This window comes from Solea senegalensis, linkage group LG19, assembly GCF_019176455.1.
Source record: "Solea senegalensis isolate Sse05_10M linkage group LG19, IFAPA_SoseM_1, whole genome shotgun sequence".
NCBI classification, from domain to species: Eukaryota; Metazoa; Chordata; class Actinopteri; order Pleuronectiformes; family Soleidae; genus Solea; species Solea senegalensis.
Genome location: NC_058038.1, coordinates 14,285,644 through 14,301,316, shown reverse-complemented (window position 1 = coordinate 14,301,316; position 15,673 = coordinate 14,285,644). Strand labels below are relative to the sequence as shown.

The following is a 15,673-nucleotide window of genomic DNA, read 5'->3' as shown; positions in this document are numbered from 1 at the left end:
AAAATATTTAAATATTTAAGTACAAATATTTAAGTGCAAAATGCACACAACTGTTATTTATATTTCTAGCAATTTTCACTTTTACTATACTTTACTGTTACGACCAAATAAAATCAGAAGAGTTGGTAAAGGTCTGTATTTATATAGTGTTTCTAGTCTTGATGAGCTGCTTTACACATAGTTTTGACATTCATCCATTCACACGTTACAACATGGGGTTAAGTGTTCTGCTCAAGGACACATACAGACTAGCAGAGCCAGGAATTGAACCCACAACCTCCTTAACCCTATCACTGAGCACCTCACTTTTTTAATACTTTAACTTTTACTTGAATACATTTTATATCAGAAAATTACTTTTGATACCAAAGTATCTTGATACTTTAAGACTACATGAATAAATAACTGTGCCATAATTCATCACTTAGTAGTTGCTTTGTGGCTTTTTAGTTTGTTTACCTAATAGACGTGAACTCAACAAGAAGCCTGTGCTACCGTTTGTATCAGGTTCACAGGTGACCTTTTGCCAGTAGTGTATAAAAGTCACAAAAACACAAGAAAACAGTAGTAACAGTATCAGGAAATGTTTATTTAATTATATGTATATAATTCTGTTTCTTTGTTAATTGTTTCATTAATAATACCCATAGAATATACACACTATAACCCTCAATAACTCATAGCTCTTTGACAATCTACTTATATCTTCTTTGAAATCATTTCTTGTAAGATCTTGGAGGGAAAATTAAAACGCAAAAAAAACAACAAAAAAAAACAAAACTAGGTTTCGTCAAAAATATTGAAAACACTGCCAATAATAAATCACAACCATATGAGAAATAAAGAAATACAAATAAAAACATTCTAATAAGTAAAAAAAAAAAAGAAAGAAAAAAAAAGATACAACTTTAACTCCCTTTTTACGTAAAAATGAAAAAAAAAATGAAAAGAAAAATACAACAACTCACCAATATAACAACAATAGCAGTAAGAAGAACAGCCATTTAAAAACAACAATATCTGGAAACAGGCCCCGGGACAGACAGGCCCTTTGGACTTGTTGATACTGTGTGAATGTATGTGGTGTGTTTAAGTGCAACGTTTCACACAGACACACTGCTCAGTTAGAAAGAGGGAGTGCGAATGAGTGCAAGTGTGTGCGATTGCAAAAATGTGGTCCTCTTGGTTCCTTCCTATAGTTACTCAGTGAGATGTTTGGTCTAGTGGCAGGTCGGGGGGGCGGGGGGAGCATGCATCGCCTGTTTGACCAGTGATCAAATATACATAAGAAAGACACCAAAGAATATCTGTGTCGACTGTTCATGAAAAAGAAAAGCAAAACCCAAAAACAGTCGCACAGATTTAAAAGCAAAAAAGGTAAGTACAGGGAGAAGCTGTGAGGACAAAATACACAACCAACTCACACCAGACAAAAAGAGAGCCTTGGCTTTATGTTTCTGATGATACATAAACAATTTACACAAACATAAATTACTGCAGACAGTCCATGAGACTTACACACACACACACACACACACACACACTGGAGGTGAAACTTAAAGCTGGATGAGCAGGATACAAGACGGGGATAGGAGAACCATCCTAAATAACCTAGGAGGAGACAAAGCGTGGCTAGAAGGACAAAGTGCCAGCGTGCTGATTAAGTCACATGATTGGAGCAAGTCCTCCTGCTTATAAGAGTGTCCATGATCTATGAGTCAGGTGACGCAAGAAGGGGGGGTGATTATCTGAGGAGGAGCGTGGCAGCAAAAGTTGGTGACACAGGTTAGGAAGTAGTCACTAATCCCATGGTTGATAAGCAAAAACAGATAACAGCAGGAGGGAAGCAGCCCTTTTTCTTTTTTTCTTCTTTTTTTTTTTTAAGTCAAGCATGGTGAGAGTTGGGAGGAAGGCTGAACAAAAACAAAAGAGCATCACCACATGCACCATAAAACCTCACAACGATCCCAGAGTCCTGGCTATGGCTTCTGAAGGAAAAAAACCCAACGATGTTGAACAAAAACCAATGACGAGAAACCGATTTCGGGGCAGGAGGGGCGTGGCCAGTGAGCACGCTCCACGTCTGGGTCTATACACTGGTCCCAATGCGACAGGTGGGGAAAAAAATAGTGCAGACTGGACGCATGCCAAGCTGCAAAAAAATAAAAAGTAGCGTGGTCACAGAGAGCAGGGAGCAGACACCCAACCACTGATGAGGACAGTGAACATGGAGAACAGAACATGTCATTAAGAGCAACCTTAAGCACAAAAATCCTGGATGCTTACAGGCGGCTAGAAAACAGACACACACAGGTAAAAGAAAGAAGGGAACAGTAGCAGAAAACCAGAGGAGGGGGGGTTTCTATTTCTCTATACTCAACCAGGACGTGAGGATGGTTGCTCGGTCGTGCACTGAGCAGGAATAACTGTGCAGCTCTCTGCTGAAACATTCGACTGTGATTGACCAGTAACAGTTCTCACAGTAGTCCAACAGAAGGTGCAGTCGAGGAGTACATTGACAGAGTCCACAGAGTAAGTACGGTTACATTCAACACTCATATCAACAGACCTCCCCCCCACACAGTGGACATTCTGCTGTGTTATAGCGGTAAACATTAACAAACAGCGCATTCCTTTCAGACGAGCCATTGACCGAGCGCTTTCCCCGACTCACTGGTTTCCGGAGACATTTTTGATGAGTTTTGAGATTCACCGGTGCTTTTCTTTCGATGAAAAGTCAAAACATCTGCTGTGGAAAGGGTACAAACGCCGCACTAACCGTCATCTATGACACGCCAGCTGAAAACATGCACAAGGCTGCATTTATAAACGGCCTGCTTTGATTAATGAATAATTAGGCCTTCAGGAACGGTTGGGTCTCAGCGTGCAAGCACCTCACACTCCATGTAGCTGCCCTGGATCAAAACGGCGGCAAACGAGAAATCGGACCAAACACAGCAGTGAGTGGTCGAGAGGTTTACAGTAAAAATAACAGACCCCCATTTTCCAGAGCAAATTAAGGATTGAGGTTGAATTAGGAGTCAGAGGAGCAGAAGGACGATGGACAGACGGCATCAGCGGTGTAAAATGAAAGTTCTGTCTTTTGTTTGGTGTTTCTTACAGGAATGTAATTTAACATAGGAATGTGATGCAGACACTGGTTGTATTCAACAGTAAAATGATGTTACAAGGGCGAACACAGCAACGTTACACCAGTGTCTGACATCAGCGTTTGGCAGCATTTCTGCATCATCCAGTGACTTAATGATGCCATATTTGGTGTTTTCATGCCTCACTCTTACAGCACGAGTCTAATTTTGGAGTTGGGGATTGACGTAAGAAAACAATGTCTCATGAACAGTCTGGAAAACAGGGCTTAGGCATCACAGTTGTAAAAATCAGAATGTGCACGCAACATGGAAATCATTTCATGCCGTTTACTTCAATCTGATTAGCTCCCAACATGTCGAGAAAACAACTCGGACCAGTCTCTCCGCCCTCGTCGCGAAATGTAGTTACAGTAAAATGTGGAATCCCATCGGTGCCAAGTTTCTCACATCTCTCTGCCACTTTGGTAAATTTCAGGAATGCATGCATTCATATGAGGATCATACACAGTTTTTCTTTAAAGAGGAAAAACAAAAAAGAGCGACAACAAACAAATCTATAAACCTGCCAACATGCCAATAAAAACACTGACCGTTTGTCTCAAAAGCAAGTGTTCAAAAATGACTTGCAAATATAAATCCCAAAAACATACAAATACGACTTTGAACTGATTCGAAAAAAAACACCTAAACAACGGTATACAAAGGAAAAACTGCGACAAGCACACTTAAAAAGAACTAAAGAAAAAACGTTTCATATTCTTTTATATATATATACACACACATACACACACCCAACGAGCATCTCCGTTCTTTTAGCCCTCGATTTTTCCAGGTTGTTAATTTACAAGGAGCCGAGATGAAAAGTTATGGTGTTGGTTAATACAGTAGTTTATGATTATATGAGGAGGAGCGACAGAGAGGAAAGACAGATCAGCGACAGGCGCAGAAGAGGTGAACGAGGAGAGGGGAGGCAGTGAGTGACTGCAGGTGGGACAGGGTGAGGCAGGACCTGTGATGGGAAAACAACAGAACAAATATGAGGTGAGGTGAGAGGAGAGGAGAGGAGAGGAGAGGAGGGAGAGTCCGACATGGGAATAAAAATAAAAGGGCTCGAGTATGACAGAGCCCCAACAGCCCACCCAACCACAGTAATTTAAGTTAAACTTAGCTCTCTTTTGCAGTAGAAATGGAAAGATAAGCAGGTAATTGTTCATATTTCATGATTTCTCTTTTTGTTGGTTTCCTTGAAGATTGTTTTTTTTCTTTTTGTTTTAGCACGTCTTTTGGAGTCTTCTTGATCTGAGCCTCTGCACGGCTTTGTCACTCTTCAGGGCTGAGAAAAAGGGAAATAAACGATTGAAACACATGTAGACTCTGAAGTAGTGCTGAACAATTAATTGAAATTTCGTAATAGGGCTCATTGCAGTTTTCCAATCGCAAGAGGCGCAATATTAGTTAAATACTGTTCTGACCTTCACATCGAATTCTAGATAAATAATGGTTAAAATAATGTGTCAGACCGTTGCACCTCTTTTGCACAGACACAGGAACCACAACAACATGGGTACAAAACTTATGAAATCAGTTTTAAAATTAAAAATTTGTGAAGTGAATTTTAAGACTGCAAACTTTGCATGTTGAAAGTTTGTCTGTGTTTACACACGCACAAATAAATGGCAGGTACTCCACTGACATCTAGTGGTTTCAAATGATCAATCATCATGATGGTTCACTGACTCACAGTTTTAAGAAAATATAAAGATGACATTGGATGACACAAATCTTGTGTTTTCTGTGACAAGTTGTTGACAGTTGAGAGAAGAAGAAGAAAAGAACAGAACCTGAACTTTGGTTCTGCTCGACTGTGAATGTGTGCATATGTGTTTAATTCCTGACGTACCTGTGCGTCTCAGGAACCCTGGTAGGTTTCCTGGAAACGAGCCGTTTCCTCATAGATCAGTTCCTTCAGCTTCTCCTTGGGAAGGTCATCAAGCTCCATGGAGAAAGTGAACGGTTCCTCTGCTACCGGCTATAAACAAACACACATATCAACTGTTAACATCCATTTCACTGTCATAATGTTCCACAAAGATTTTAAATACAGCAGCAGCAATGTTCTGGAGGTGTTATGGAATAAAGTAAGAATTTAAGGGTGTGTAAGAATGAGTGCCATCTAACGGTAAGAAACGGCAGGAGTCCTCTGCTCACCGCTCCCATTCCCAAGCATGTCAGAGAACTATGGTTGCCTTCACAGAACACAGAAGATGTTATCTCTAATCAGTTTCAACATGTATCCAACACACTCTGGCTGGTTTGTTTGGGCTGCTGCAGAAACCAAGGAGCACTAAATGGCAGCCCGACAGAAAAGCATTAGGTAACATAAAGGGCTAAGTCACTAAATATATTCATTTTAAAGCAAGTATACACTTACACATACCTATGGGGGGAGTATAGTAATGTTACACATGCAACCTTTAAGACTCCTGATGTTGAGTGAGAAAAGTCTGAACAGCACAGTGGGATTCAGAGTGTACTTACATACATTTGTGATTATGTTATTTAACTAATACTGGCCACATTCCAAATACAGCTAAGAGGCTTCTGAGCACAAAGCAGAAAAGGCTCACTATTAAAACTTGGCTCATGGTTTGAGGAAGAGAACAAACAAACACTGGAGATTTCAATACTTGGCTGACTTGAGCTGGGCTTCTGTTCCATGTATTGTTCTTATTCGGGAGGAAAGCACAGTTTTTAATACTGATACAGTGAGCGACTCGTCTACATACCTCATCCGTGGGATCGTAGTACTGCTCTAGGTAAGGATGAGCCAGAGCCTCCTCAACACTGATGCGCTTGATGGGGTTGAAGGTCAACATACGGCCCAGCAGGTCCAAGGCTGTGTTAAGAGTCACGAGAGAGTTTGTTTAGCGCCATCATGAGGTTGTGCAGCAACATGAAATATGATGGTACCCATTTTACTCATGTTTGACATGAATTCTTGAAAATAACTTTGAGGTACAGAGAGATTTACTATCACACAAATTGCATTGCAGAACTCCTCCGTCAGACAACAAAATGTTTCGTGCTGTAGGTACGGCCAGCTTCACTGTGGGCACGGCACTTCAGTCATTCGTTTGAAATGACGGAAAATACTTTTTTTTTTAAAAATAAGATTTAAATTTTTAAATTGAAGTCGAGCAACCACCACCTTCAGGCTTAAAGGCATTCGTACATAACATAATCAGATTTAGTTTTATTCTGGATATTAGGGCTGAACAAATTAATGATTTCAAATCAAAATCACAATTTGGAGCAGTGACATTCAAAAAATAAGAAAATCTTTTACTTTCACTTTATACTCCAATCAATCAATCATTTTTAAATGTATTACACAGTGAATACTCAACTGAAGAGAAAATCAGAAATTAAAGTATATTGCAAATCAAATAGCAATGTCTCAATTTTCTCTAAACTGTTCAGCCGTGAAGGAAAAAACAATTGTTTAGTCTCCAAACAGTCCTAAACCTAAGGTCAATGACAACAATTAAATGAAATAATCATACCTTTTGGTTCGGCCTTGTAAAAGAGCTTTTCCCAGGGGACCTTGGCTTTTTCAGGCAGGGACTGCAGGTAGTTCCTTGCCTTCATATTGATGATGCAGTTCAGATCTTCTTGACATGGAGAGCCAAGGATACCTGCGCACAGAAGATAGTAAGAGACATTAATATGGCTACTTGTGATTTCATTAATTTAACATGTTAAATGAACGGCATCTCACCCAGTATGTGGTTCAACTGGTCCAAGTAGTGTTTCCCTGGGAAGATGGGCTTGTTAGACAGCATCTCAGCCAGGATGCAGCCCACTGACCAGATGTCAATGGACTTGGAGTAGCCCTGAAACACAAACACAGTCAACACTCTATCCAGTCAAATTAGAGAATCCACATTAGTTTTTCACAAACCCACCTTTGAGTTGAGCATGATTTCTGGAGCCCTGTACCAACGCGTAGCCACATACTCTGTCAGGAAACCTGTGTGGTCGTGCTCAGGATCGGCTATTCGTGCCAGGCCAAAGTCACAGATCTGAGGGCGTCACAATGGGTCAGAGGTCACAGGTTTATTCAAGACATGAATTTGTGGATCAGGTGGGACAGGCAGTGAGTTCTGTAAATAATAATATAGCATCCCGTTTTCATAGGGTTCTCTTATGAACTTAATGCATTCTAGTTTATTTTTTCCACTCGAGGCCCAAGTTAAGTCTTAAATAATGACTTTTTCATTAATCAAATCACCTTATTACAGGAAATCTGGAGGCAGGCAGTAAAATCCAGTAATGCTGTACAGAATGCACAGACATGTGGAAAAAAAAGTGGCTTAATGGTGATTTAAGGTGTTTTAAGTACTTATTACATACTAAATGGAGACACATATTAAGTAAAAGTAATGGCAGGAAGCCAGAGATGTGGTGAGTAGAATTACAAAGGTTTTATTTGTTTTTCCTAAAATGGAATGTATCAGAATACCACTACAACATACACTGCCTTTGTTCTTCACTCCTCCCACATGATCAACTAATCCAGGTTGGCTGACGAGTTCACAAGTGTTCTCTCTCTCTCTCTGCGTCTGAGCAACACGTCAAAGAGCCTTGATGACTCGTTTCAGCCAAACAAACTAGAAGCCAAGATCAATTTTAACATGTGCTTTAAGGTCTTAATTTTACATAATTAATATCTGATGCGTATAACAACCTCTCTTTAATTGAACACTGTTAAGTTGTGTTTCACTTTGTGGTTTCTAATGTTTCCTACAGTGCTACACCGACTGTTGTTGCCAACTGAGAAGGAGGCAGAATCACGCTACCGAGACATTCACCATCACGCAGCTGTCCACTAAATCAGTCACAACATTAAAACCGGTTTCTGGTTTAACATTATGGCTGATCAGTGTAGCGTGTCCTCAACACAACAGGCTTTTACTTTGTAAAGCACATTGGTCAACCCTGGTTGTTCGTAAATGTGCTCTAGGAATAATTCTACTTTTGAACAATTAAAATGATTCCTTTTCATGACTTAGATCCCCATTTGTAATCTTAAACAGTATATCACTTAAGGCAGCTTCACGTTCAGCCAGTTAAATGCTAAAAAAAGAAACGCATGCAGGAAGGAAAGTGTCTTCAGGGCATTTTGCAAACAGGGTTCCACCTCATTTGCTCTCATATAAATACTTTAATTAATTACATCAGTGTTTCTATTGTCAAGCTTTGCACTTAAAGCCTGAAGAAACAAAAATATTCTAAGTAAGATTAATTATGAGAGATGACAGAACATGAAGAGCAGCCAATGGCTCCTCTTGTGTTGTCATGAAACTAAACATTTCAGGTCTGGAAGTTTTGCTTGACAGGGTCATAACACAAGAGGCAAGTAGGATCAGAGTCAATCCATCACCCGTGTCCACCACTCCCACTCTCTTTCTTCTAGTGTTAAATCAACATAAAGGCTGGGAAACATAACTCTCAGGTAATGCTGCAGTGCATTACTTGTAGTCATTTTTGTAGATGTTATTATTCAGTCTTCTTTTGGTCTTTGTGAAACAACATGTGTATGCTATGCCCTATATCTGAAAACAGACTCATGCAATACTAACGCAAACACTTAATACCTATACCTACATTTATAATTCGAAATAAACAATAAAAGTGTACATATGGTTTCCTTATGTGTGCATGTGAACATCAATGTGACACACCCAACACATCTAAAGTGACCTATTTTCTGAAGTGGAAAAATCCTGGAGAAAACAGATGGACATCCTGTAGGCACAAGTGAGGAGCGCATGTTTGTGTGCATGTGTTCTGTGAGCTGACCTTGAGGTCGCAGGTGGTATTGATGAGCAGGTTGGAGGGTTTGAGGTCACGGTGCAACACGTTGGCGGAGTGAATGTACTTGAGGCCTCGCAGGATCTGGTAGAGGAAATAGCAGACATGGTCGTTGCTCAGCCTCTGGGACTTCAGCAGCTTGTACAGGTCCGTCTCCATCAGGGTCTGCACGATGTAGCTGGAGGGACGCACAAGTCAAGGAGGACAATGGGCCGACAGTCGCCAAAGGAATGCCCTTAAATATAGCTTCCTCACACATAACCACAGAAACCATATTTGGAGGTGATTTGAGGTGTCCACATTCCAGGACGGTTTAGATACTGATCATTTATTAGTTAAAACCTATTTTGTTACAGCAGTGCGAGTAGAGCTTTGATTCACAAGCAAGTCATGACGTCTGTGTGTATATAAATAAGAAGTTGGGGAAGCCAGATACTGTACAATCATACGTGACCACAGGAGACACAGTCGGGATGCATTTTAATGCCAAGTGTGAACAGTCTGTCCACCATGCCATTAAAAAAATTAAATTGAAATTAGAAATTAGATTTTAGGTTAGATTAGATAGGCGTTAACCTTGAGGGACAGGGGAGTGTAGTGTCACTGTAGAAAACTCAGTGGCATTTGTGGAGGTGTGTGCTCTCTATTTCAGCACTGGAAGTCTGTATGACTGTGAGCCAAGAGCTGCTGATGCATACTTCATAATAAACTTTGTTTAAACATGTATTCACAAGTCTCGGGTGTTTAGAGACGCAGTGAAGCACATCATCTTCTACGCTGCACTCAGTAGCTTTGCTCATTAGATCAGCCTCTAGCTTGTGGGCAGAACGAATCTCTGTCATGTTTTCTAGAGTCATGCTGTACATTGTAGATCAACTCTTCTTTTACACACACATAGACACACACCCTACATCCTGTCAAGTAGCCAATTACGAGAAAAATGTATGAATGTGTGTGGACAGCAAATCTGGTGACACCAGTCATACTAGGGCCACATAATAAAAAGGTAAAATAAAATAAGAATAACATGAAATTTTAACACTGGGGCTCTGTTTTATTACTTTAATTTACTTCTCAAAATTGATCATAAATATAGTATGGCTATTTGAAACTCAATTACAAAACTAAACATTAAAAACTATTTCATTTGTTTGTTTTTAATGATGTGCCCACCCAACGGCTGTGGCTGAGAATTTAGAAATCACTGTTGTATAAATGTTCAATGTTGTTTTCCAATCAGTGTTTTCCACAAATCATACATGAGAGACTTGGAAAACTGGGACCACAGAAATTATAGAACCGGCAAAAATATATGGCGTCTTCTCTGAGAGTTTTTGTACCATGAACCAGACGCACGACTTTTGGAATGACCGGTTGGTTTGGTAAACTAAGCATTGTAAACGATCCCTCTTGTGATTTAGTTTAACACCTCAACATTTCATTTGGAACAACCGTTAATTTTTGTTTCTGATCAAACGACTGCTAACGTAATAAGATGTGCCTTACTACAGCCTTAATGGAGTGGTATGCATGGCTGTGGACATGCAGTCATGCTGATATATGATGCGCTGGTGCCGTCCCTGCATTTGTTAAGATCTGTCCTAATCAGGAGTCATCGCAAGTCAGCAACATTACAACACAACAAAGTCGAGCGACCAGGCAGAAACCCAGATGGAAAAAAAAAAGAACAAGGACATCACACATTTCTTTTCTGTTTCTCAGAGGACAAAGCAGCTTTTCACAGAGAAACTGTCAAAGCAGCAGTCGGTCATACCAACTCACTGACCGGCCATGCCCACAGTCTACTGATAGCAGCTGAATAGTCACTGATGACCATCTAAAAGGACTGAGCAAAAAAACAACACATCACAGACGACACGCCCTACCTTTCACTCAACCTTGGTTCCAGTAGCTATTTATAGACTCCGCTACTAAAACAAACAATAATCTTGGTGTACACAAACCCAGATCAAAATAATCAATGTGTAGTAACTCATTGTTGAATAAATAACTTTGATTATTTGTTTTGTCTAACATAACTGCTCGCCACACACAGCCTCGATCAATTTTAGAGCTGCTGAGTTCAGTTGTGTGATTCAGCCTGAAACAAGGGTGTATTTCATTAACTAAACCTACATTCAAATATATTTAATAGGCGATTTGCTTGCAACTTTACAGCTAATTTATTAAAAGGAACATTTGTCAACTGCTGTTAATGCAAATATCTAATCAGTAAATCACATGGCATCAGCTCAATGCATTTAGACCTGGTATTAACATCCATCCTGAATGATCCAATCATGGCCAGATCATAATAAGTACAGGTCTGAACGGTCCTAATGCATCCTGAATGCAACCTCAGAGCCAATCACAGAAACCACATTGAGGATGAATGTGGCTGCATGAACACAATCCATCCTCAAGATGGATTAGAGACTGCTTCCTCAGCTGACGACATCTGATCTCATGTAGTTTCATGTTTTTTTGAGCGCTCATATGTTTATTTATTTCCAGCCATCGCCACTATATTAACTTCATATTATTAAAACTATATTAAAGAAGTTCAAACCAAGCATCAGAATGGGGAAGAAATGTGATTTAAGCAACTTTGAATGGGGCATGGGTGTTGGTGGACGGGCTTGTCTGAATAATTCAGATATTATTGATCTACTGGAATTTTCATGCACAACACAACCATCTCTAAAGTTTTGTCCAAAAAAAGGAAAATATCAAGCGGATACAAGAGTTCAGAGGAGAGAAAGACGACAGTAACTGAAATAACCACTCATTATTTAGAACATCTCTGTCAAACTACAGCAGCAGAAGAAAATGTAAACAACAGCACCAGTGTAAAGGATACACATCCCTCATGTTGTCAATGTTCCGTGCCCTGAGAATGTCGTTGATGCCAATGATATTCTCATGGTTGAAACGCAGCAGGATCTTGATTTCCCTCAGCGTGCGTTGGCAGTATGTCTGGTGCTCAAAGGGGCTGATTTTCTTGATGGCAACACGCTGGTTTGTGACGTTGTCCAGGGCAGAGCTGAACAGGGCAGAAAGCACAAAACAAGTCTCGTATTACACACCGCACATCATACACAGTGACTGTATCAGAATCAGGAATGGCACAGAGCTCCACTGAGGAGTGTCTCTTCTGCCAAGATACATGCTTGACACAAGTCTTTCAGCTGTGATGTGTTGTGAAGTACTGTAGGTGTAGATATAAGTGTAGGTGCAATGTTAGTGTAGGTGTAGAGTAGATAGAGAACAGGCAGCACTAAAAGAAGTTGTGAAAGGTATGAAAGGTGTGTTCCTGGCTTTGCTGCATTTACAGCTCATCTCCCTATAGATTTAAGCAAAGTCCTGACTTCCTTTAGAGATGACATAACAAAAAACTAAAAAAAATTAAAGCCAGCTTTTCATATCACATACACACCTTCAACACAAAGAATCACATCACACCTTGTTGACTATGGGTAAAAGTATTCTGTCTTGTTGCACAACACACAGTATAAAGTAGACAGGCTGGTGTTAATCAGATTACTACGTTCTATTGGGTTTTCTCTCCTTGTACCAACCAGTGAGTGTTGTTTACCAACAGAAAATGCTGCAACAGCAGAATCACACAACCACAGTGAAACTGACAGACATACAGGTTTGTACAGCTGTTCTTTTTTAAGACACTGTATTGACTTCTATTCACTTGAACAGCATAAGACTTGTTGTGTGAATACAAGACCACAACTCTGAGTATCTACCAATACTGATATCAATCTGATCTGCCATCTTTTTCTTTTACCTCTTTTTAACAACTACGCTGTTCAAAAAATACAAGGTTACAACAGTGGAACAAATATTTTGTTCCCATAAAAAGGAAGATTTTTTTTTTTTTTTTAAGGATTTCTTATTTTAATCTTAAAATAAGCCCAAACATGACAGACAGTGTGGCAGACTACAGGTAGGAAGCCTTAATGTGATATTTAAGGTCCATTCTGAAGTTTTTATTGGTAGAAATTTTCTACTAGCCATAAGTAGGATTGTGGAAGTCTATAATTTTTGTTTTGTTTTTATAGCCTTGGCAAATCTTTTTAAATGTGCTTCAGGCAAGGGTCTTGTTTCATGAAGGCTGCCATCTTGTGCTGCAATGTTTCTACAGCAGTCCAAATGGTCAAACCATTCAGAGAGTGCTGTTCATGTCTGGAACCAAAAGCACTGTGCAAACGAAGAAGGGCAACAGCCTCAGTGGTATGCAGAGGCCTCCATAGTTCCCTAATGTGCTTGGGACAGGGAGGGGTAAGGAGAATAGTCCTGTTCATTAAAATCTACAATCTCCCTATTAGATGCAACTAATTCTAACACATGTTTAAGGGTTTACAAACATATCAAACCTATTTTTGACATTTTCCACTATCTGATTAAATGATTTAACCAGTACTGGACTCATACCAACAATGAGTATTGTATGAGCTCATCCCTAACCTTAACCAAACCAAAATTCAAATCCTAGTCCTGAGTCTCCTATCCACGGGTAGGACGGCTGATCCGGGAAAAAACTGTGTTTATGCCAGAAAACAAACACATACACAGTGCACCATGCGGACACACTCCTCCAAAGAGATGACAGTGAGCCAAACGGCGTGACCTGCTGAAATGGACGTGTACCCCCGGCTCTCGTGCCACCATCCACTTGGCACTGTCACATCTCATGAGTGTTCACACCTCAGCCTCAATGATTAGGCTTTGATTTTTTTGTGCAACAGGGCTGCAGTTTACATGTATGACAAGGCCTCAAACACTTGCATCCTGTGCAGCGGTTTTGCAACAGACTGGCGATGTAAGAACTGAAGTAGAAATGATGAGATGTGAGTGGGAGACAGATACCGGAAGAAAAAAATGGCTGCTGCGATAATTAACTCAAATGTGCGGTCAAATGCAGCCTGCAGAAAGGTTTCCGATCAGATATCAGGCACAGCGTCCTGCGCAATCACTCCCAATCTTGTTTCCTGTAAACCTCATAGCCACGCCTGTAGCAAGACAGCTAACATGTTATCCACAGGAGAGACGGACTTCTTCCTCAGCTTTACCACTGTCTAAACGGCAAAAGCGGCGGTTGAAAACACAAACATCGTGACCGCTCTCTCTTTCTCTGTATAGCGCTTGTTGCACAGAGCAGCTAAAAATTGTCTGGCTAACTGTATTTACCAACAAACAGCCCGTGTTAGCTAGCACTTTTGATTCATGATTGTACGGTGGCCCAACAGAGAAGACGAGCACAACTCACCACACCATTCCGTACGCCCCCTCCCCGATGTAAGACAGGTTCGTGTAGCGGGGGCCCACATCAAATATCTGGCCCTTCACGGACTCGGACCCAGTCTTCGTACCCGCAACTCCGGGCGCACCATCCGCCCCGGCAGCAGCTGCAGCGCTGTTGGAGTCCGCGGCCCCCACTGCTGCGGTGCTGCTCGAATCCGCCATTCTTCCTCTCCAAAGAGCCGCTACTCTGTCAGTGTGTGTCGCCGAGAAACCACCACCGCTCTCTGCACGGTTCAGCGTCTGTCAGAGGCTTTAACCGTGCTGATTGTTGGACTGACGGAGCACAGTACCGACCACCAGGACCTCTACCAACTGACTGTAAACGGATTTCTTGCGCGAGCGCGGATTTGGCCTCAGCACCGAACGTAAATGCGCGTGCCAAGTCGCGGCAGTGCGGGTGCGTTAGATATTGCTTCTGGGTTGACTTGTTTGGGCGGAGTTACGCCAGTTGGTTACAGTTCCAGATGGAGGCACCGCCAGTGCAGTTACTGCATAACAGGCAAAATCTGCGAAACAAACAGGCATCAGCCACGAGTGGGCGTGCCCATATATGTCGTTGCATGCTAGTTGTAATGTCAAAAACAATATTTCATTATCAAATTTCAGGTTATAAATTTGTATATATATATTTATTTATATATATATAGAGAATTTTATTTTGTGACATTTCACCCCTGACAAGTTATTTGTAAATGTACAAATATACAAACTTAAAGAGTATTGTTCCCATGGTACAGTTATCATGTTTTTTTGTTTTTTTTTGTTGTTTTTTGGCTCTAAAAAGTGGGATTGCCATTCGCCATGACCTAATAATGGACACCCTATGCTGTTAACACAGAATAGGGAATGTGAGATGTTCAGTAATGTTGAATATATGAGTGTTCCAGGTCATATTCGAGGATAAATGGCAATGAAGTTCCTGATGAAGTAGCCAAGGAGTCTCTAGCAAATAAAAACTTATTCAAACTTATTGAAATGCCTTCTTTGCATACAGTCTGAATGAGGTGCTGTGTTAGAAGAGGAAGTATGTGCAGCATTTTATCAGGCTGCTCAATCTAAGCACTTCAACCTAAATCTTAAATGACTGTTTTTGGACATACTGCATTAACAAAACAACCTGCACATACTGTCATCTTCATACTGTCATCTTCATACTTACAATAATACAGTACATCACTATTTTGTTTATTTATTTACCTAATCTTGCTTGCTGTAATTCGACTGTAATTTGAATTTGATAAAAATTTGAATTAATAAAAGTATTTCTAATGAAGACTTGTGTTTAACAATATGTGCATTTTCATCTGCTTTGTCCCTGTGCAGTAACAGCTGAATTTTCATCTTTTAACATAAGGAAATCTATTAACTACTCT

The 15,673-nt window shown here is 40.5% G+C and overlaps 1 protein-coding gene across 1 annotated transcript; it reads right to left on the bottom strand.

The window, feature by feature from the left end:
• Positions 1-568: 568 nt before the first annotated feature.
• On the bottom strand, positions 569-14,716 carry mapk3 (mitogen-activated protein kinase 3). Its single transcript, XM_044050351.1, has 9 exons — positions 14,266-14,716; positions 11,845-12,027; positions 8,973-9,162; positions 7,076-7,192; positions 6,889-7,003; positions 6,674-6,805; positions 5,897-6,006; positions 5,011-5,139; positions 569-4,443 (listed from the first exon to the last, which is right to left on the bottom strand). The coding sequence occupies exons 1-8, from the start codon at positions 14,460-14,462 to the stop codon at positions 5,020-5,022; spliced, it is 1,164 nt and encodes a 387-aa protein (XP_043906286.1). The 5' UTR covers positions 14,463-14,716; the 3' UTR covers positions 569-4,443; positions 5,011-5,019.
• Between the last annotated feature and the right edge of the window lie 957 nt (positions 14,717-15,673).

Excerpts from the sequence above, each read along its gene's own strand:
- mapk3 (XM_044050351.1), bottom strand. The coding sequence starts at position 14,462 with ATGGCGGATTCGAGCAGCACCGCAGCAGTGGGGGCCGCGGACTCCAAC. Across the intron at positions 9,163-11,844 it reads ATTGACAACATGAGGGATGT|CTACATCGTGCAGACCCTGA; the intron begins GTATCCTTTACA and ends GCGTCCCTCCAG. Across the intron at positions 6,806-6,888 it reads CCAGTTGAACCACATACTGG|GTATCCTTGGCTCTCCATGT; the intron begins GTGAGATGCCGT and ends TTCTGTGCGCAG.